The sequence below is a fragment of the Perca flavescens genome, chromosome 17 (genome assembly GCF_004354835.1).
Source record: "Perca flavescens isolate YP-PL-M2 chromosome 17, PFLA_1.0, whole genome shotgun sequence".
NCBI lineage: Eukaryota > Metazoa > Chordata > Actinopteri > Perciformes > Percidae > Perca > Perca flavescens.
Window position 1 is genome coordinate 21,444,499 of NC_041347.1, and position 23,399 is coordinate 21,467,897.

The following is a 23,399-nucleotide window of genomic DNA, read 5'->3' on the forward strand; positions in this document are numbered from 1 at the left end:
TCATGCATTAATAAACAAGGATCCTCTGCAGAAGGGATCAGGTTTCAGCCACAGTGACATGAAGTGAGACATGCAGGTAGCTAGCTAGGTAGGCAGGTGCACCCCCAGAGTCAAATGTTGAACACCACCTTGGTTTAAACAAAATAATGAATGTATACTGTATAATGTATATATTAATTACATCTTTATGTATGGCTCATGGCCAAGACATAATATATAATGCCACAGCATTACAGCAAATAGATTTGCTATGTTGCAACTCAACAACCATAGTGTTTTTTGTTTTTGAGAGTGTAGATGCTTTGGATTAACTGCTGTTACAAAAACCTCCCCCCCTGGTTTACACACACACACACACACACACACACACACACACACACACACACACACACACACACACACACACACACACACACACACACACACACACACACAGGCACAAACACCACACTCCCCCAGTATTTTACTTGTCTGTGCAAAGGGGCAAATCCAGATTACAGAGCTTCTTTAAGTGAAGGAGATCAGAGGAGCTTTAGGAAAGAGGGGGAAGGTGCTGTATTTTAGTGACAGTAAGATGCATATGGTTTAAAATCATGTAGTAATATAAATGGCCAAATAAAACTATTTTGAGATTCAAACTTCCTCTACAATTTAACACTCTGTACTCTACAAGACAGACAGTAATATTGATAATTTAGAGGATAATTGCTTGAAATGACAATCATTGTGAGGGCAAATAGGACAAACATTGCAGGGGGATTTTGTTATGCATTCTGCAATCTCTGTGCAATCTTTGGTTATAATTTTCCATGTCCTCCAGTTAACATACAAACAGCAGGTCTGAGTTATCTCAAATCGAGCAGAGTGGGGCAGTGACAGTGAGGCATCAAGGACATTTCAGAGTGAGTTGGGCAGTAGTTGCGTGGTGGCTGTGCCGCAAGCATGGGGCCTGGAGGAAGATTAGTGTCCAATCAGAGTGGATTTGATGTTTACTGACAGCACATGGGACTTAGCTGAGAGAACTGTATTTCATTTGTATTCAATAAGGCTGTGCACCCTGCCTGGCCTCCCCTCCCCGCGCTGTGAATCTGGCAAACTGAAACCTGTTGAAGACAGCATCATCAACAGCTTCAGGTAGGTGACTTTTCAGGAGAGGGTGAGGGGTTTGTGGGTGGATTCTAAATCGCTGGCATTATCATCATCATCATCAACATCACCAGATACGCTTGTATCTGGTTCACATGACGTCACAGTGGGAAGTGGAATTAAACAGGCTTTATTTAGTTGTAATCCCTCATAGCAATCGGCAGAGCGAGTAAAATGTCCCAGAGAAGGGAGAGATAAACCCTATTGGATTAGTACAAGACCCTGCCCATTCCAACCTATAACCCAACCTATCTACTCCTTTCATTTTTGGTATTTTTTATCAACGTTTCATCAGCCCTGCTACTGTGTCTTTCATGGAGTAGCTCTGCTACCTCTGCAGTGTACTGTGTTTGTGTGGTTTGGTGTGATGTGTTTGTGTGGTGTCCTCTTTCCTCGCGCACAACAAGCCAGCATGACCAGAGATTAATTATTCAAGGACTGCCAACCAAAGGGGGAGTCACCTGATAGTACGGACTTACAATATTACAACCTGATATCCGGTGAAACGGTAGACCCTGCTTCATCTTCTTTTCTGCTTGTTCTCCTCCTCCCTCTCTCCATTTCATTTTTGGTGCTACAGTACATGAAGACTTGAAAGACTTGAAAGCTTTCACAAACTCAGCTACAAGCGGAACATTTTTTTCTGTTTTTTCTTTTTCTTCCATTAACATTTTCTCTTGCTTTTCCTTTTTTGCCAATGCTTGTCCCTAACAAACAGTTGAGTCTTGGTCGCTCCCACAGTTGGGACACATTAGGGGGGAATGAGGGTCAGTGGGACAGGGCTGAGAGTGTCTACGATCAGCAGGCAAGAGTACCCAGCCGGCGGAGCTCTCTGTCATACGGAGAGGGAGGAGGGTGGTACGAGCCTCCGTCAGGCGTGTGTCCCCCTGACCTGGATTTGAAACGTGACCCGTATCGCCACCAAGACTCTCTTTACGGACAGGTTTACACAGAGCATCAGGACCCACGGGGGCTGAGGAAGGGCTCTGTGCCTGATCTAAACCACTACGAACGAGCACCCATGGCTCACAGAGGATCCATTCCACATCAGGATTACTATTCCCATGACCCGGCCATTACACCTCGGCCACCTGAGGGCTTTTACCGGCCAGAACACCATCCTCCGCCGCCTCACCCTCATCCACTCAGTAGGTCAGGCTCTCATTTTGGGATGACACCTGGGGCTCGTGCTGTGTGGGATCAGGGTCAGGGAGGGAGAGTAGGACCTCAAGCCCCTTCATCACCTCTACCTCCTCCTCCCCATCCTCCAACAGCTGGCCAACAGCGCGTACCCTCCCGAGAGCCATCTCCTGCTCACTATGGTATGGAGCAGGCATCTCCTCGGTATGCCAGTGAGCCTCCACCTCTGACTGGTCAGTCGGTCTATACTGATGTTAATGGCCGCCCATTGGATCCACAGCAGCAGGCTGCTACCTGCCTAGTAGTAGATCCTGCCAATCAAAGTGTGATTATGAGGCAAGACACTGCCTCACCCTACACCATCCAACAACAACAGCAATTACAACAGCAACAAGTACAGCAGCAACAAATACAACAGCAGCAGTTACAGCAACAGCAACTTCAGCAACAACAAATACAGCAGCAACAACTTCAACAGCAACAACTTCAACAGCAACAATTACAACAGCAACAGCTTCAACAGCAACAGCTTCAACAACATCAGTTACAACAACAGCAACTTCAGCAAGAACAGTTGCAGCAGCATCTGCAACAGCCCCTACCACCTCCCCCTACCATGCCCATCTCTGACCCTAACCTTTCTATGATGTCTCCACTTCCCGCTCCACCTACCCCAGTCCATTCAGTCGCTCCAGCTGCACCTCCCCTTGTGCAGGCTGCCCAATGTCCAGCCCCTCCTCCTCCAGTCACTCCACTTCCTGCTCCTCTTCCTCCCACAGCCCCCCAGACACCTTTGCCTGTGGATCCCAAGAAGACAGTTGATCCTGAGTTTCTTGCCCTGTTGCGAAATGAGGGCCTCTCAGAGAGCACCATCTCCTCACTTATCCAGCAGGGATTTGACTCCACTAGCATGCTGGCTGTTATGGAGGAGAATGATGTCCGCACTGTCGCCCCCAACCTTGGTCAGGCTCGTGTACTGTCTCGCTTGGTCCACTGCAAGCGGCACGTTGAGGCTCCGCCAGCCCCCTCCCAACCTCAGACACCCATGCGAGGCCGCTCCAATAGCTTTAGCCATCGCTCAGACATCTACCACCAGCAGCAGCACCATCATCCAGTGCACCCCCCACAGAGTTTAACCGTGGACCCCCAAATGATGCACCCACAGACTCCTGCGACTATGCAGACCATCTCCCCAAGGATGGGAGAAGTAATGGGTAGGAGGCCCAACAGTGCCCCCCTCTCAGCAACTCCTGGAAACCTCTGGAGGCTACCCAGGCCAACCACCTCGCACCCCAGGGCCATACGCTGGAGCACTTATGCCTGTTCAATCAAGACCCATGTCGGCCTACTCTTCTGGGGGGACAATGTCAGGAATGCCCATGCATGGTATGCAGATAATGCCACAGCAAATGACTGGGTCAATGCCTGCCATACCAGGGTCTATGCACTCCATGCCAGGTATGCCACAGCAGATGCCTATATCTATGCCAGCTTTACAACAGCCACCACAACAGGTACCAAAAGCATACTCTACCAATTACACAGTGCCCATGGAGCTGATGAAGAGGGACAGGAACGTAATGCCATTGTCACCCATGCACAGCCCTCACCCAAGTCCTCAGATGATGCGTAAGGGTGGGGGACCTGGACCAGACAATGCCCTTGTTCCTATGGGAGGCCAAGGCCAAGGTGCCCTTGCTGCTAACCAGAAGCTAAGTCGACGCACGGGTCCACCAGTTATTGTGTCCACGATGGCGTCTCCAGATTCCAGTAAAACAATTTTTTTTCTCCTTTCATCCTCATCATCGTTTGTCTGATTTCTTGATACATTGGGTCTTGCTTTCTCTTGGCCGTTTTAAATAGATAAGAAAATTAATTTGTGCTAGAGCTCTTCATTTTTTGCATGCTTTATGCAATACACCATTTCCCATTCCTCTCAGTGCATGAGATTCATTTAGCTGAAAGTTATTGCTGGTGTGTGATACACGATGTTAATAGAACATTTTTTGAAATTGTTATATCTTTCTGGTCAGTGCTGTCATTTGTTTGCTTTCCCATGTTTGTTGTCATTACATCAACAATAGATAAATGGTGTGTCTTTTCTTCTTATCTAGTCCAGTGGAGCGAAATCTAAATTGCTTGCCGCCTATCTCTTTTCCAAAACTGTTGTCAGGATTATGATTAATAATTACAATTTAATAATAATTATGATTAAGGATAACTTTTGCTTAGACAATCTGGCTACCCATTCCCTGTCCTACTTTTGGTTTCTGCATTTGCCACGATTCTAAAATGATAGTTGAATCCCGCTTTCTTGTCTGCTTATCTCTGTGAGAGCCAGATTTGTCAGACTTCCATATACTTTGTGTAAAGTCCTTTTTATTATTTCAGTAATCACATGCAGTTCTTTGTTAGAATGACATATCGCAACACAAAAAGGCATTGATGAGGCACAATATGGAGGATTTGGGAGGAACAGCTGTCAGCACCCTTTCTGATACCTTTTTTTTAATTTTAACAACTGCACACGGTCTTTATGTTACAGTCTGCTAGTTGCTGCATTCATGTGTGATTAGTTTACATCAAGACTTATCTGACCAGAAAAGTCAGATATTGTGTTCAGTGGTGTTAACTGTCTCCTGGTGTGCATGTGTGTTAGTTTGCAATGGTGTGCATGTGTGAACAATATGTGTGATTGCATTTGCCAAAGTCTTCTTGCGAAGATTTTCTCATTTAGCTCTTATTGACTATATAATGCTTTTGGTGAGAAATTGGAGCAAAAGCTCAGGCCACTTTTTTAAATTATGTATCAACTATACAGTATTCATAAAGTTGCATAATGGTGATTGCAGCATTAGTTGTATGTAGCTCTTTAGCTGTGGTATCATTGTAACTGCTGCTGTTTTTGATGAAGTCCTTTCTGCTCTGCCACGCACCATCTCCCCACAGCCCCCAAGGCCCTGTTGTTGTAAACATGGATGTCTTATTGCATTATGATAATAAGGGTGCATCAGAGTAGCCTGGAAAAGCTTTACAGCCACTTGGGCTACACAGTCTTCCTTCAGTCCTGCTGCTTTCAAGGTGTACCACTGACCTGCATGAAATAGCAAACCGCTCCGTCTAGTTCTTCTTGATCAGCTTTGCTCTCAGGGATCAGAGTTTACTTTTGAACTGGTGAGTTAAAGGCAAACGTTTAATATATGAATGATCTTTTATTTTTTTTAGCTGAATTTATAATTTTTTAAATTTTGTCCCAAATTCATGTTTCAATTACAGTTTAAAATGAAATTAATTCAGTCAATGCATTCTCGTGTAATCACATGAATAATTTACCCATATCAGATTAAAGCTTTAATTTGGCATAATAAAGGCTGCTACAGTAAATTATCACATTCACACCCATGGCCTGATAAAAGTATATTTCAGACATTTTGGACAAGAAGGGCTGATTTCTCCACCTACACCCGCTCACCAGAGGCTGACTACCAGCATCACTGGACAGATCAAATCGAATTACAGTGCTGATGGCCAATGTGTGATTGTGTCATTTTCTCTGTGCAGGTTGTAATGAGAGAGAGAGAGGTGGGGGGTGGGAGTTTAATCCAGATGCTCCATTTCCACTGCTGCACTAATCCACAGATATTTTCATTTTGTTGAAACCAGTCTCCTGGCTTTCTGTGAGACTTTCACTGTACTTAGTCAGTACGTTAAAATGGACTTGAATTGGGGCCAAGGCAGACTGGGAACAAATGATTTAACTGAGGCATTTTTGTTGTCCTCTCAGATTTTTCGGCCCAATAGAGCAGATATATAAAAGATTCCCATTGCTTGGCTGTCAAAACAGACTGACACATTATTTGAAAAGGATTCCTTCAAGTCTTCCACATACACATAAATCACATTGTTAGTACACACATACAGTCAGCAGAGTAGACCTCATTTGCATGTGGCTGACATTTGTTGCTTTTGGTAATTTCATCTGTTAATGGACACGCAAAAAGCCGCAAAGCTGCTCTGAAAGCATATTCCTTAATTGTATGTTGCTAGGCAACGTGGGGTTTGGTGGTAATCGTAGGCAGATTTGCTTCTGGTTAAAGGGTCGGTCCATTGTCAGAAAACACAAATTTACATGTTACAAAATGGATGGCTGAGCTAATGCATCTGGAAGAAAGTATTAATCATATTCATTCACTTCTTTTCATGTGGGATACATAAAAATTAAAAGGCTATTCTTGCCTATTTTCAATGGAATTACTGTATATGCATTTTAGATCCACCAAAATATGATTCAGCTTTTTAGTTAAAACTTAATATATGATATTTTGTCAGGTAGACAAATTATATTGGGAAAGCCGCAATAAAACATTTTGCATTCCTTAAAATCCAATTAGCTATGAGCTCCTGATATTGTGACAACCTCAGACAATTCATTAGTTACAGCAGTGAGTAGCACCCACAACCATAATTTCTCTCTGAACTAATAGCCCTTGTGTGAATATAGATGGCATGTCCCCGCCCACTTTAGTATAAGATGCTTTTTGGAATACCCTTGAGCAAGACCCTGCCTTTTATATGACTAACAGGCCTCCCCATCCCCCACTCCGACATAATCACGGTGTATGATACTGTGGGACTTCCACACCTCCACCCTTAGGAGTGTGTTGGCTTCCTTCTGTGCCATTCTAGCCAGGCGATCTGATGCCAGCTCAGGTCAGTTTGCTCTGCGTGACACACTAGCCACAATGTTTCCTCATTGCTTAGGCCTAGCATGATGATGGGGGAGGGTCATGGTTCTGGAGATGGCAGATTATGTATTAACGGGGTCCAGGTCAAAGCTTCAGGCAGTTGTTACACACACACACACACACAGAGAGAGAGAGAGAGAGAGAGAGAGAGAGAGAGAGAGAGAGAGAGATGCTACTGATAGATGATGATTGCTGGGTGGGGGAGGGGAAATGAAGTGTGACAGCTGTCAGTCAACCTTGGACTCTCCATGGAGATGAGGCTAGCTGTCAATGTTGCATTTAGACTCTGAGGGTCAAACTTTGGCCTTAATCAGGGTTGACAGTCAAAGGTTATTTTTGCTATACTTCTGGTCACTCAGTGATTTTATATTTTTTCTTCCTTTTGATCTGAGAGGTTAGGTTTACCAGTGCCACAACCTTGAGTAATGCAGCCATTGGATTCAACTGGGATGTTTTCAGAGAAACAAGAAATAGACATAGACATCTTAATTGTGCCTTTCAACATGTAAAGACTTGGTTGTTTCTATCTGTGAAAAGTAAAAAAGTAATTAAAAGTACTGTTGATTTTGTTCGGATACAATAATAACTGGCAGTTGGAGTACTTCCGAGACTTGGATGAATATAACCATGTGAGCATGTCCTTTGGTTGAATCATTTGTACAAAAGATGAACAACTGTGTTAGAACATATCTGGTTGTTTGATTAAAAAATCAAAGGTACAAGCTTGTGTACATAAATGTAAGGAGAAAAAGGGTTTTCTAAACCTGAAAATGCATTCAGCTGTATTTAATTAACTCATTCTCGGATTCTGGATGAATTGAGGGACAGTGGTGCAGGATTTCATTCACAATTGCAATGAAAAAACATTTTTTATTTGCCACAGCTCTGATTGGTGCCAATGAGAAGCTCCTTTCCTATAGCAATGGCGGCAGAGGCTCATGGGTATCATAGTATCTAGAGCCACACCAAATTGGCGGTAAAAGCGTGATTTCTTGAAAAAGAAGTTGAAATAATTAAAGCTGTCGTTTAATTTATCCAGAATACTTCTATGTTGAGGAACATTGGGGATATCATTACCAGAAAATTTCCAAAACCAGCTATGCAGCCTGTGTGTGGGATGTGTGTTGTTTGTATGTGTGTGTAAGCATGAGCAAACTGCTGTTGGCAGGTGTGTTGTGGCACAGTACAGAGTTCCTCTCCCCACCAGATGTTCCACTTAATATCAGGCAGTGATTTCCTTTTCCCTCATGAGTGAATAAAGTCTCACGTCACACTCTGCCAGGATTAGATCCATGCAAATCTTGAGTGCTTATTTTCTCTTCTTCTCTTTCTCTTTCTCTTTGTATAAATTGATCCAAGTTTGTCTTTGTTTCCCCCAGCTCCCTTTTGTAAATTAATCTTTGTAGGAAATTATTTGGCCAAAACACTCCCCTAACTCAAGAGAGTAGAGAGAGGGGGGAAATAAGTTTGAGGTAATGGGAGAAATATGTTTCTAAACAAACGTCATACCCAGCTCAGCACATTCATTCAAGACTGTGGTTGTGGGTTGCAGAGCCCTTCTGCAGGGAAATGAGGAAAGTGAAGATGGGAGGGGATTGAACCCGACCAAAGACAGCAGAACAGAGGAGAAGATTGAGCAAGAAAGACCAAGGAATGGAGTTAAATGCACAGAGGGCTGCTTTAGATTAGATACTGAAGGATCGACGGCTTTAGTGGCAGCAATAGATTCTTAGAAATCAGCAGAGGAGTGCAGATGGGAGATTACATAAATGGAAACTCTGTCATGCCATCTTGGATCAAGTGAAAGAGAGTAGAAAAGCAGGAGGACATGCTATCTCTTGGTTTGGTTTGTAAACTTCAACCATTAGTTTTTTTGGTAATTTTTTATCTGGTCTATGACTGCAACTGATAATTATTTGTATTTATATTTAGGAGAAAAATGCCCCTCACAATGTTTTTTTTCCCCCTACAACAGTCCCCACATACTGTATAGACTGATACAATAGATACCGGCAGACGATAAAATGGTCAGGGTCAAGTGTGTGTGTGTGTGTGTGTGTGTGTGTGTGTGTGTGTGTGTGTGTGTGTGTGTGTGTGTGTGTAGAATACACATAATATTCTGTATGGGTGTCATCAAAAGAAGCTGGACCTTAAAAGTTAAAGTCTGACCATGGAGGCTAAAAGCTCTTTCTGGCCAGTTTTCTCATCTTTTCAGGGAGACTTGAAGTGATTAACTGCAGGTTGTGTGAGCAGTGGCGGAGGAAGGAAAGCTAGAGACAAGACACAAGAAGCCACATGCTCAAACATTTGTAGCTCAAAAGAAGAAGAAAAAAAAGCAATGAAATGAGAATCCTGAGACCCTGACTCCTTCCTGTTCCTTTCCTTTCCTCTCCTTACCCATCCTCTTATTAAATTATCTCTCCTCTCCTCTCCTCTCCTCTCCTCTCAGTGCCAACTGGGGAGTCACCCTGAATTATTCATTTTGAGAAAATTAAATCTTGACGGGTGTTAAACCAGAGTGAAGAAGAGACAGAGCTGACCGTGTGTGTGTGTGTGTGTGTGTGTGTGTGTGTGTGTGTGTGTGTGTGTGTGTGTGTGTGTGTGTGTGTGTGTGTGTGTGTGTGTGTGTGTGTGTGTGTGACTGACCAGGCGTTGCAGAACTTGACACTCTGCTTGGCTGTGTTGTAACAAAAGCGAGGGGGAGATATGTTTAGAAGTGCAGATGAATCTCATTTGCACCCGAGGAAAATATTATACATTTCTCAGTAGGCATGTCAGTCGTGTTCAGGATCACACAGGCCTGTAAATGGGATTGTGTTTCACAGTGTTTTTAGTCTCACACTGGGAGGGTGATTTTATGTGTGTGAGCAAGGACTGCATATTTGATCCTAAATTTATATATTTTTTGTTCAGATATTTGGCTAAAAAAAACACACATTTCTGAGAAAGCTAAACTTAAAGCGTTAACTCTCGCCAAAATGCAACCTAGGGTCTTTTTGTGAATGTACCTGAGTCAAACTTTCGTTTAAAAGCATAGTTAGGACGGAAGCGCCACTTTTAAGATTGACCGTATTTTCGTTCTTCGGTCAAATGGGCTTTTGAATGGGAGTGGTATGGGCACTTTTATGCTAGCCTCAAAATAGCTATTTTGAAAACACTAAGAAGGAAACTTTGTTCCAAGTATCACCAGGGGCTCGACACCTTAACGAAAGCATTGACAACATTGTTTGTGTACCCTGAGTTTACTAAAAAGAGAGGTTTTTGAACAACTCACCGTAGCTCTTGTTGTTTCCGGCCGCAGCCATTTTATCAGTCAAAAACAATCTATTTCCGAATGCAAGATAACAAGGAGGAGAGTAAAGATGGAAAGCTCCTAAAGCTTAGTTCCATATAAATGCACGGATTAGTTCTTGTTTTGTCGTTATTGAAAAACAATATTGACCTTGTAGATGAAAAAGGATCCTCATATGGAGTCCGTTCATTCGCATTCGGATATCGACTCGTTTTGACTACCAAGGTAGTAGCGGCCGGAAACAACAAGAGCTACGTTGAGTTGTTCAAAAACCTTTCTTTTTAGTAAACTCTGGGTACACAAACAATGTTGTCAATGCTTTCGTTAAGGTGTAGAGCCCCTGTTGATACTTGGAGCAAAGTTTCATGTTGTGTCGAGCCTTCTTAGTGTTTTAAAAATAGCTATTTTGAGGCTAGCATAAAAGTGCCCCTAACCACTCCCATTCAAAAGGTCATTTGACTGAAGAACGAAAATACGGTCAATCTTAAAAGTGGCGATTCCGTCCTAAATATGCTTTTAAACGAAGGTTTGGCTCAGGTACATTCACAAAAAGACCCTAGGTTGAATTTTGGCGAGAGTTGCGCTTTAAGGCTGTGTGTGTGTGTGTGTGTGTGTGTGTGTGTGTGTGTGTGTGTGTGTGTGTGTGTGTGTGTGTGTGTGTGTGTGTGTGTGTGTGTGTGTGTGTGTGTGTGTGTGTGTGTGTGTGTGTGTGTGTGTGTGTGTGTGTGTGTGTTTGTGTGTGTGTGTGTCTTTTATTTTATTTGACAAGGACCATGCACAGATCCGTAGCAGTACCAGAGTTGGCTATAAGCAAATTTTCATCTGTAGTCCATGTATTTGTTCACTGTTAAATTTTTTTATGGATGCCTGTTCACTCTATTTATCTAAGCCGGCAGCATACATCAGGGATAAGCAATGCCCCCCAATCATCTCTCTCTAACACACACACACACACACACACACACACACACACACACACACACACACCAACACAGCCAGTTGGCTCAAGTCACAGAGAGAGAAAGAAAAAGGTGGAGGAGAGTGATGGTGTTGGAGAGGTGTAGCGATGCACAGACGGGGTATGAATGGGGAACAAGAATTTATTGCTGCGAACGCCTCCCTGATAAAAACAAAAAAACTTCAACATCTGTTGTCCACCTGCAGCTGTGCCATCTCCCTTTTTCCCTCGTTTTTTTTTTCACTGCCCCCTTTCTCCTCCTACTCTCATCTGTGCTTCCATCATTTGGCAACATCACATCATGTAGATCACAAGAGGCAGATGGGATGGTACATTTTACCATAGACCCCTTCTCCCTCCAGTGCTCTCTTTTCATGAATGAGGTTTGTTTACTCCAGGCCTGGTTTGTGGGCTCCGGTTACATGTTGTAACCAAACCTGCTCAATGGAGCGATTTAAACTCACTACACTCCTGTTGAATTTACAGTAAACACATGCAGTACCCTACAATACACACAATATGTAAAGTACTGCAGAATTCTACAAGTGTAGTCCGTTGGTTTTGTTCTTTGTTAGATAATTTTAACTTTTCTTGTGGAAAAACCGTAACTTATATTCGCACTGCATGCATTTTTACAATTTTTAAACATGCTTGGATAGAATCTTTAAACTTGAATTAAAAAAAGGAGTCAAATCTGCTACTAAATGCAGCCTATAAAACATTTATGCAATGTAATATCTTACATACAGTATATCTGCCAGTTTTGTTAATATCTCTGTCATGCTCTAATGCCAACAATTTTAAGGCTGCCACTAACGATTTTCATTATTGATTAATCTATTGATTATTTTCTAGATTACTTGATTGGTCTATAAAAGCACTACTGAACTGTAATGGATGGCAGATTTTCAGAATGCATGTTCCCTCTGCAAAAGCACTGCTGTGTCTACATATGATGACTTGGACGCCCTTCTAACCTTCATTATCAAAATCCTTTTTAAGGCGTCTGTGAGAGACAAAGTGTTGGGCTGCCCTCTCAGACTACAGTCGTAGTAAACATGGTAATCTGTTACTCCTGTGCTTGGGGTTTAAATCAATTAGACTCCAGGAAGGATTTTCCTACAGTAAGTGTAACCATAAGTTCACTTGGTGAACTTGGTGGATGTGCTTGTGTCTGAAACTACACACACATAATCCCCACTCTGACAAACACTCGTTGTGCATGTTCTGATCCACAGCGAGCTCAGTAGCAGGTGTGTTGAGACTTGTAGATACATACACTTGTTTTACATATGGGAATTAATTTAGCAAAAAAGACTGTTTAGTCTTTGCATGGCATTCCTCCAGCATGTTTTCATGCACTTGTGAGTGCTCACCTCAGCTTCTACATTCGTCCTTGTATGAAACCGTCATCACATGTGTGTCTCTGGCTTTGCATGTACTTCTTGGTCCTTTGTGCAAGCATGACAAGTATTGACGTGAATGTTGTGTTAAAGCCTAGAAATTAGACACTCAATGGCTCATTGAACGGCAAAACCAATCAACATGCGTTAAAGAGCGAGGATAACATTTGCAGACTGAGAAAGGAAGAGTAAAGGAGGGTTTGAGCAAGAGGGAGTGAGACTGAAAAAAGGGGGAAAGGGGCTGGCACTCTTAAAGCTGTGAAGGCCAGATCACAAATAATAAAACAGAAAGGGAAGGAGGGAGGGAGGAGAGGAAAAAAAGAGAGAAGGAAAATATGTTGAGCGAAGGGGAAGGTCGGAGAGAATGGAAGGAGTCGTACGTGTGCCAGGAGCGCTGCACCTCTCGCTGTGACTGGTGCTCTTCAAGGATTTTTTTCCCTCTCTCTTTCGTCTCTTTTATTTACCTCCCTCTTTTCTTCTGCATAGCTGTGCCACCGGCTTGTTTCCTCTGTCTTTTTTTCGGCTTTTACCATTTTTCTCCCCCCCCCCTTCTCTCTCTCTCTCTCTCTCTCTCTCTCTCTCTCTCTCTCTCTCTCTCTCTCTCTCTCTCTCTCTGTCTTTCTGTGACTTGCAACAAAAGGCTGACGGAGTGAGCCTGGCGTCTGAATGAATAGCCCAAACCTGCCGTGAAGGGAGAGAGGAGGGAGACGGAGCAGGAAAGAGGAGGCTGAAGAGAAAAGATACAAGTGATCTGGCTGAAGAGGCGTAAAGAGGAGGACGCTCAGAAGTGCTGATTGCTGGCTGAAGACGAATAGAGATCCAATTTTTTTTTTGCTCCCCCTCTCTTTGGAGATTAAAGGAGTTGACGGCGCCGCTTTAACCACATGGGGAGTGAGTGATCGTAGTTCTCGCTCTCCCGTCCTCGCTCTCCCGTCCCCCCTCTCGCCCACTGCCCTCCTGTGCCACCTTCCATTTCTTTCCCCCGCTCAAGAGTACCAGTCGTCTGAGACAGAGAAATGAAGCTTCTGGGGGTGAGGTGACGAAGGAGGACAGATTTGGAAACAAGCAGAGGGAGACCAATAGAAGACAGTGAGAGGGAAGGAGGGAGGCTGGAGGAGGAGGTAGAGAGGAGAGGATAACCCCAGCATACTGTGTGAGAATACTCCCCCAGCCCCATTTTTTTTTTTTTTTTTTTTTTCGCTCTCCACCACATTTCCTCTGCCATGTGCAGCTCCTGATTTGAAGAATGTGGCGACAGCATTTCCCAGGCAAGGAGCATGTTTCAAACTGTCGTGTGTGTGTGTGTGTGTGTGTGTGCGCGCGCGCACGTACTCATCAAGGGTAATAATAAAAAGCTGTGGTGTGTGTGTGTGTGTGTGTGTGTGTGTGTGTGATGGCGAGAGGTGGGGGAGGAGGGATTTGGTTTTAAGGCTAATGAGCCTGTTATTTTTTTGCAATGAAGTGTGTGTGTGTGTGTGTGTGTGTGTGTGTGTGTGTGTGTGTGTGTGTGTGTGTGTGTGTGTGTGTGTGTGTGTGTGTGTGTGTGTGTGTGTGTGTGTGTGTGTGTGTGCGGGAGAGGAGGCGAGATTAGATGGGCTGTCATTTGAAGGGTCAAAGGTTTCAGAAGAATGGGCACATGAGTGGCTCTATGTGAGAGTGTTAATAGTTGGTCCTGTGTGTGAATGCTCTCTGTCATAGGGCGTGTATTCAGGCGTGTACTGTGGATATAAAGACGTATGTGGAGCTTTTTGTTTTTTTAAATGTGGATTTATTAGTGTTCACTTTGATGCTTAAATACAAATGAAAATAATGTTAAAAGAATCACTACTCTCCAGTTAAAAATATAAAAAATATTATTTTGACCACAAAACGCTACTTTAATCATAGGGGGACTTCTGGGTCTCACAATAATAATTCCCAATTTTCTCAGCATTGCAAAAAAACACCTTATTCACTGTTTACTAATAATTATCAGTGTTGTCAGCATAACTTTTAGGTGTTTTAGGACAATCAATCTTGCTAAAAGTATTGTTACATTTTTACAGGAAAATGTATGGAATTTTTAGATTCTGCAGATTAATTTGTGAATTTGTTTCATACTTCTTGATGTTGTCTCCTCCTTGGTTGGTGGTCAGTGTTTGCCTGTGGGTAGGTATCAGAGATTATTCAAAGTTTATATTGTGTGTGTGTGTGTGTGCGTGCGTGCGTCAGTAAGGCTTGAGTGCACTGTCCGCTGTTCATCAGCACTGACAGCTGCTTTTGTCTCAGGACCCCGGTGGTTTTCAGGCCTTGCTAGCGAGGCACAAAAGACAACATTTAAAGAGGAGACGGTGATAGATGGATGCTCGCCTTTCTCACATTGGGTTGTATTTACCGTTGACACCACCTGTGATATCTTTATGTCAGCGTATGTTTCCCCTTTCTTCCTGAGCTCTCTTGTACTTTTACATGTAATTTCGCCCTGCCCTTCTCTCTCATCTTTTTATCTCTCCCTTCCCTCGCCCCTCTTGGCTGGGCGTTTGGGTGGTGATAAGTTTGGAGGAGGGCAGGCAGAGGGAGGACAAACAAGGTCTTTGTGTGTCCACATAGTGGAACAAGAAACAGGCTGGGGTTGCGGTGGTGTAGCCGGGTGCTGATAGGGTCGGGTGGGGGCCTGGAGGAGGCAAGTCTACCAAAACAAAGATTACACCTCCTTCCACTTTTTCTATGGATGCCAGGGGATCGTAGACACACTCAAGAAATTAGACACTCCCAAGAATACAGGCGCTGGTTTCTTGTATGCGCGGTTTTAGAGTGTAACATTGCTGTTTTTATATTGTAAGTAGCATGCAGGTGCACATATACAACCAGCACTATGAGAACAGAAGTATAAGGTGGTTATCATCTGTGGGTGTGTGAAGCTAATTGCGGCCAAACTCTGTGTGTGCGTGTGCGTGTGTGTGTCTGTGTGTGCGCGCGCAGTACCACTGTGAACATGTTTGTGTTTGTGCCACAGAGAAATACCGATTGTGCCACTTGTGCAAACCTCACGCTCCATGTTTGGGTTGCCAGGTTGGGTGGCCTGTGGCACGTTGCCTTTTGGGGGCAATATTTTACATCATAATATCAAGCTTTTCCTGTCTCACTGTTGCACTTGCCACAAAGACAGCCTGCTGGGTTATCGGCTTGGACCCCCCCCTCCTCCAACTCTCTGACTATCCCATCACTGAGGCCCCCAGCTTGGGAGTTGCTAGGTAACCAGAACCAGCTGTTGGTCCTAAGCCTGTTGAGCCCGTTTTGGCGCTGCCTCAACTGCAGAGTAGTTTTCTCTGAAAGCTTGCTGTGAACTCAGCGACCGCTCCTGTGGCCCTGACATCATTGTGCCATGGAAAATCTTCCTCACTTCCTTTTGTTTTTGCAGTTTTATTGTTCCATTGATGCGGGGACTGGTGTGGGAGCGTCCGTGGCATGTATCACACCAGTTTGAGGCATTTCATCACCTTTCATTCACAACTACAGGGGAAGGAAATGGGAAATAGAGCGAGAAAGAGGCAAGAGGAGAGTGAAAAGGAGCTGGTTTCCTGGAAAAAGTCACCTGTAATATAGAGTCAGTTAAAATAAGAGTCTCTAAGGTGAGGATACTAAACTGTCTTAGAAGGATTTAACAGAGATTTGACATGGCAGAGTACACAGTAATTATTCAGGAAATCACAACGTTGCAGGTAAGTTAATACGACTGCAGTATCCAAAGTGGACAATTTACCTTTCAAAGTGTGGGACAACCTCACAAACAAGCCACAAGTAAATCTGTAGGGAGTGTCTAAATGAAATCGTCTTTGTAAACCAGCTGAGGCATGTTAGAGACCCATGAAACCACAAAACCAGAGAACTCGATCTGTCAGAAAATAGAGCTTTAGAAATGGAGATAACTGATGTAGTGTGATGTGCAAAAATAAAGTGCAATTTAAAGATTGGTTTGAAAACTCTAGGGGGAAAACGCAGGTTTAAGTTGGGGTTTGTTTTCTTTCATTGATTGTTTGCACTTGATTCAGGAAATGATCCTTCTCCCACTGAAAACTCTGAAGCTTTCTGAGCTGCTTTTCCAAGATCACCCCTTCCAAACGAGAGAATTAGAAACCATATCGTATTCACTAACCGAGACATATTTCTATGAGTTCTGCTTTTTTTGCTCTCTCTAACATTTAAAAAGATGACTTCTATTTCTGTTGTCAGAATCCAAAAAGGCTTTTTAGTTTGGAACATCTGTAATCCATTTGTGGTTTGAAGTACGCTCTTGCCCGCTTTGCCAAATGTTTTCATACTTCCTGGAGAATCATCCAGTTTGTGATTAGCGTTGGCTAAAGGATGATATCAGTCTTAGTCCATTCAAGCTTCCCTTGAGGGATGTAACAAGACATGACCTCCACTGGACAAGACTATCTGCTGTCACACTGAACACAATTTAGATTTAGTTAGCGAAGCTGTTGGCTTTGTTTCTTTATTACTTGCTGGCTTACAGACAATGCTGGCTGTTGTGCTATGATTAATTCTTTGGGTACAATAACAGGAAATTGACACAAGCAATTTGCATTTTTATGCGAATAACTACCAGCCAAAATATCCTAGCGCCTAATGTAAACCATCTTTAGTCATGTTGGTTCCCCAGCTCACAGGAGTTACGTAACAGCAAATATGCACTTGATAAATGGCTCTGTGGTGCATTTTTACCCCTCTTAAAAGTGAGTCTGGTGTTTTGTGTGTTGGGTGGGACTCTGTGTTTGGTCAAGGAGAATTCTGGCTGCCGGGTGGGGCGGCTGGCAAGCTGCTGGAGGGAGAAAGTGGAGGGAGAGAGATGAATATAAACAGAGAGAAAGTGGCAAGACACGAGTAAAGTGAAGTAAATAAAAAGAGTCAGATGCGATCAGCTTTTTTGATTCTTTAGTAGCTGGACCTCTGGCCTACAAGTGCTGCCATTAGACCAGCTGCTGTGTGATCAGTGGGGGTGTTAGGAGCCACCCTAGGGTGATTATTTGTAATACTGCTTCTCTAGCTAGAATAGTGGCAAAGACAGAAGATTCTGTTTAGTTGCTGTCAAATGTGCATCTTGACAGTGTTTGAAATACATCCTCTGAAAAGCTCTCTAAGCTGCAGCACAGTCAGTATATTTGAATCAGTGAGGTATTAGCACACTTGTGGATACATTTAGAAAATTTCACATCAGAAATGTAAACTCTGTTTGAGAATGGCATCCCAGATGTCGACAACCTTTTTTCTAAATAACATTTCCCTCTGACACTGTTGTTGCCGTTAAAGCCTGTCACTGATTGGTTTAAGAACTTCAAATGATGATGAATTCTGCTTAACCTGCACTAGCAGGAGGAAATGCAGTTTAGTGTACTTCTGACGGCATGAGACTAGAGACTAAAGCCCCAAACTCATTAACTTTGATGTGACAGACAATCCCTGGAGGCATGGTGATAAGAGGCCATTACAGAGCTTTCGCACAGAATGTGTGCTTATTTGTTTGTGAATACACATTATGAGTGTGGATTTATTATTGTTCAAACCTGTCCTCTTGTATGATAAACATACTGTCATTTTCAGTTTTTCTCCTTGGCTGAGTGACTGAGGGAAGATTCAGTTCTTTCGATCCAAACTAAAGAGATCCTTCAAATCTCTGGCCAGGTATCTGAGTCATTAAGACCCTCATTAACAGCCTTGTTAGGCGTTAATTATCCGCAGATTCATCATGTGTTAAATGCGGTGCCACGTTCTGCCTTATTAGGCTGGAGAAAGGCTATTAGCCACTAGGAAATAATAATGAACAGCAGTTTGACCTACATATGAAGCTGCATTTTTTTCCACCAGCGGCATCTCCTTTACATGTGTATAAAATATAAGCAAGTGATCCCGTGTTTGCTGCTTTTCTGTCCTTTCATCTCAGTGTGTGTGTTTCCATGTTTTCATGTGTGCACATGTTTGAGCTGCGTACATCCTTGTGTGTGACTGTTAGATGATAGAAGTATTTTCTTGCTTAGCCCCCCTCACACACACCACAAGTCCCTCCGGTGAGAATAATGCTTGCTTTCAGCTTATACTATAAAGATGGATGTCACTTCTTCCACATATTTCATTTAACCTTTTCTTTTTTTATGCACCTTTCTTCTTTTCTCACCATTCTTCTCTTTTGATATGCTATGTAGGCTTTTATGAAGCACTGCTTTTATTAGGAGCGCTGCACAATAATAATAATGTTAAAGGCTATAATATAATGAAATATAATAAAACACAATCTCGTTATCTCTAAAGTAAGCAAAACATAAAAGCAAAGCAATAATACAAAAGTAAAAAGGTCAGCAATAACTAACAGAACATTATTTCATTAAAATAAGTTTCAAGAGGTGGTTAAACTGATAATAATCAATCTGCTTGTTTAAACCGCTCAAAGGAAGATAGAGGAAGTATTGCACTTTTATAAAGTTGGGAAACTTACAAGAGAATGCTATAAAATAGAATAATCAAACATTAAACAACAGAGGTAAAGCTATCTTGACTTTTAGTGTTTAGAATGGGTGAAGCTCCAAAAACACTGTATACTACATTTCCCACAATTCAATCGCTTTTTATTAGGCCCACATTGCCCCCTAAATACCGACACATCCAGTTTGCAGGCTTTTTCTTAGCTTCTTGTGACAAGCAAACTGAACTTCATGTGTAAAATCGGTGGAATACTCCTTTAAATGCCCATCCACAAATTTAGAAGTGATCAGTGTTGTTTTATAATTTATCCTGCAAGTATGCAACCCACCTGAGATGTTAAGTTTAAGAGATCTATGATACACTTGATTTTTTTTCCATCATCACTGTCCTCCTTCCCTCCTCAAACTGTTTCTCAACGCTCCCCTCCTTTCCTTCTTCATCTTTAAGTGGTGTACTCTTCCTCTACATGTCATCTCTCTTTGTAGAGAGTTTTTGCTGCACACCTCAATTTCTTGCCTCTGAGATCTCTGAATGTGGTTCACCTTCCTCTGTGGTTAGATAGAAACAGAGACTGAAAAGAGAGAGCCACCAGTTATTAGAGGAATAAACCCTGCAAGAAAATGCAGGTTGAATGTAGGTTTGTCAAAGCTGTGATATTAATGACACATTGCTAAGCTCTTTTTTAAATGAATCCCCTGTTTCCATTTCTCTCTGATAGGTCTAGCTCAGGTCGTCTGTTATTCCTAATGGTGTGTGTGTGTGTGTGTGTGTGTGTGTGTGTGTGTGTGTGTGTGTGTGTGTGTGTGTGTGTGTGTGTGTGTGTGTGTGTGTGTGTGTGTGTGTGTGTGTGTGTGTGTGTGTGTGTTGTGTGTGTGTTGTGTGTGTGTGTGTGTGTGTGTTTGTGTGTGTTTGTGTGTGTTTGCATGTGTGCAAAGGTGTCAAACTCTGCATAATTTCCAGCCTATGTTTTTTCAGCATCCTCTTAGTGCTGCATATCTTCAGAAGATTTGGCACCACATAGGTGTACTGTTTATAGTTTGTTCAAAGGTACAATGTGAAGCTACAGTTTGTATAACCTTGCATCCAGAATCTTTTCTAAAATGGACACTTTCCCGCATACACTAGTCTGTTAATCTGAGGCCTACGTGATATTGACTGGGACTGACTATTTGCTATACTGAATTAGGATGTTAATGTTAAATATAGCCTGGTTGGATATTATTTTAACACTTTCTCTTAACTTTAAGCCCCTGAAAGCTTGATTTTAAATGTAAGTATTTCTCTATAAAATCAAGTACTCATGACTAAATAAGCAATAAGTTAAAGTCATGAATACACATTATGGAAGTAGCCTACGTGTTAACGCTGCTGCAGTGATGGCTCAACCAGCTCCTTCTTGTCTGTTATTGGCTGGAACACTGTTTGTTATGGTTTGTGGGGCAGGTTGGCGCAGTTTGTTTTTGTTGCCGTTTGTGGACCCCGTTTTTTTTTACGGTGTGCTCAGGGGACAGGCAGCTAGCGGATAGTGAGGAGATGTTTGCTGTATGTGACGAAAAATGTTGTAGCCTAAAAAACACGTCACATCAGTGCACCTTTTAAGGACAAAGTTTTGAAAAATAACGTTGTTGGTTATTATTTATTAAGCACTCAAAATCTCTGCTAATCTGCTTCATCAGGACTGTGTGGGTGTGGTGTGATCAGATTTTGTTGACAGTGGCCTGGCAACATAAAGCAACAACTGGCATGAAATTTAGATTAAAATGTTTACTCTTTTTCACAACTGAGCCTATTTCACACCAGTGAGACTTACACAGAAAAACACACACAAATACAGAAACAGGATCCCGTCACTCATAGTATCAAGCTGATTGAGAAAATAGGTTTTTAGGGCCTTTAAATTGTAGACCAATACCAGAAAATACTATTTTAGAGGTCCATCTTCTTAAGCCTACTCGTGCAGAATTAAAGCACAATTAACTGAAACACTGCTACATTTACATGCACCCTTTGTTTTTTTGTATTACTTTGTTTTTGATTATACACATCTGATCTGTTTAAAGTACATATGTTAGCATGTTGTAGTCGTGGAGGTCACAAACACCGTCCTTGCTTCCCAGAACTGGAGGAGTTAGAGAGACATAGAGCGAGCAGGCTTGGATGTCCTCTCCAGCAGCGCAGATGTCACTAAATAAAATATTTCATAATCCTGCCGAAATCCTCTAATCACCATGACAACAGGCAGCAGGGAGCCAGAGAGTGGTGGTGTGTGGACCCCCCCACTTTCTCTTTTTTCTTTTCCCTCTTTTTAGTGGAATTTGGGTCCACATACTGTCACATTTTCTCCTCAATTTTACATTGTCACCTAAAGAATACTTTAGGTAGTGTAAGTTAATTGGCACATTCTGGCAGAGTCAACTCAGTCCATCAACTCAATCCGTCAGTCAATCAGACAAGTAAGACACACAGAATTCATCAATACTGGCACAGTTCTAGTTTCCTGCGATTTTTTTTTTTTGCCACTTTTCTCCCTGAAGGGAAACCATATCATAGGCTAACTCCACAGCAAGGCAAGGACAAAGATAGAAAGCCAAAAAACTCACTCTTGAGAGGTCAAACCTGGAGACGACCACAAGTTCGAATTAAATTATTGAATACCTGGTGATTTTCTTCAGTGTCGAAACGAGTGTGTAGTGGATGTAAACTGTACAGAAGGTGCAGAGACGCACATACCGAAGGCCTGCTGGCTTCTTTACGGTGATAGGATAATGGAGGTGATGACCTCATGGGGTGAAAGGACCTGTTGCCTGGTAACAGTGTGGATAACAGCGAGAGAGGGTATTCATATCACCAGCGTTGTATGTGTGTGAGAGACTGTGTGTATGTGTGTTATATTGACCAGCGTTGCCAGGTAAGGGAGATGATGATAGTGGTTTAAAGTAGAGAACAAACACACTCAGGTGTGTGTGTGTGTGTGTGTGTGTGTGTGTGTGTGTGTGTGTGTGTGTGTGTGTGTGTGTGTGTGTGTGTGTGTGTGTCTCACTGATAGAGCTGTGCAATTAATCAAAATGTAATCGTGATTATGATTTCGGCTCCCAATGATCACAAAAACAGAATAATCGAGAAAAACAATTATTTAGCTCATTACGTTTTGCAAGTAAACTCTTATTTTCTCTTGTGTTCTGAATGAAAAAATAAAGTTTAAAGAGGAAAAGTTTTAAGGCAAATTTCACAGTTGTGTTTTTTTTACTGTTGATTTATTTAACTTTTTCCACTGTTTTTTTAAGTTCAATAATTGCAACATCTTTCCAGAACTCAACGACTAATTGTGTTAAATTATCGTGATTTCAATATTGACCAAAATAATCGTGATTATATTTTTTCCCATAATCAAGCAGCCGTGTCACTGATTTAGCCTATCACAAAGGCAAACCTCACAGTCCCAGCCTGTGTAAAGACTTCCTGCTGCGGGATGCATTTCCTACATTTTACTGCTTCTTCTGCAGCTCACTTGACTGTGTGTGCCACACATAAATGATGAACTCCCTCTCTTCTCTCTCTGTCTCTCTGCAGGTATTCGGCCGCAGATTATGAATGGGCCTATGCACCCACGCCCCCTGGTGGCGCTGCTGGATGGGCGCGACTGCACCGTGGAGATGCCCATCCTTAAAGATCTGGCCACTGTGGCTTTCTGTGATGCCCAGTCCACACAGGAGATACATGAAAAGGTATAATCTTTCCCTCTGTAATTTTTTGGAAAGTCAAGTGAAATAGTTAAACTGTTACCTGCACTGAAACACACCTGTAGCACTGAACTTTTAACTAACCCCTTGTAAAACGAACCGCCGTCCTAGGATAGCTCTTTAAAGCCTTGTCCAAATTCTTAAGTGTTTTCCATGAAGGCTCCTTATTTATAAGCTCATTTAGCAGTCTTTGTTTATGTATGTAATTAACTTTAATTAATTCTAGTTGATTTGCTGTCAATTAACTTTTTGTTGTTGCTTTAAACACTCTGTAGCCTGTAGATGTCATTACTTGGCCAGGAAAAAAATTAAAGGGAGGGAATAAGCAGAATTAAACAATGATGTGTCCGATAGTGTAGCAGTAACAACTTCAGGTATTGGGGAATTTATTTGATAATCATATCATGTTTCCTAAGATTCCTACAGTCATATAATGTTGTGATTTCCATTTTGATATTGTAGTTTTAATACATAAAATTAATAAAATGGCTCTGGGGACGTGGAACGTCACCTCTC

The 23,399-nt window shown here is 42.5% G+C and overlaps 1 protein-coding gene across 1 annotated transcript in view; it reads left to right on the forward strand.

Annotated features, from left to right (window-relative positions):
- Nucleotides 1-1,843: 1,843 nt before the first annotated feature.
- The window catches only part of ctbp2a (C-terminal binding protein 2a), a 35,397-nt gene continuing 13,841 nt past the window's right edge, over nt 1,844-23,399 (forward strand). Inside the window, 3 exon segments of the mRNA XM_028603018.1 lie at nt 1,844-3,520; nt 3,522-4,056; nt 22,714-22,868. Of these exon segments, the coding sequence (XP_028458819.1) occupies nt 1,844-3,520; nt 3,522-4,056; nt 22,714-22,868 (2,367 nt within the window).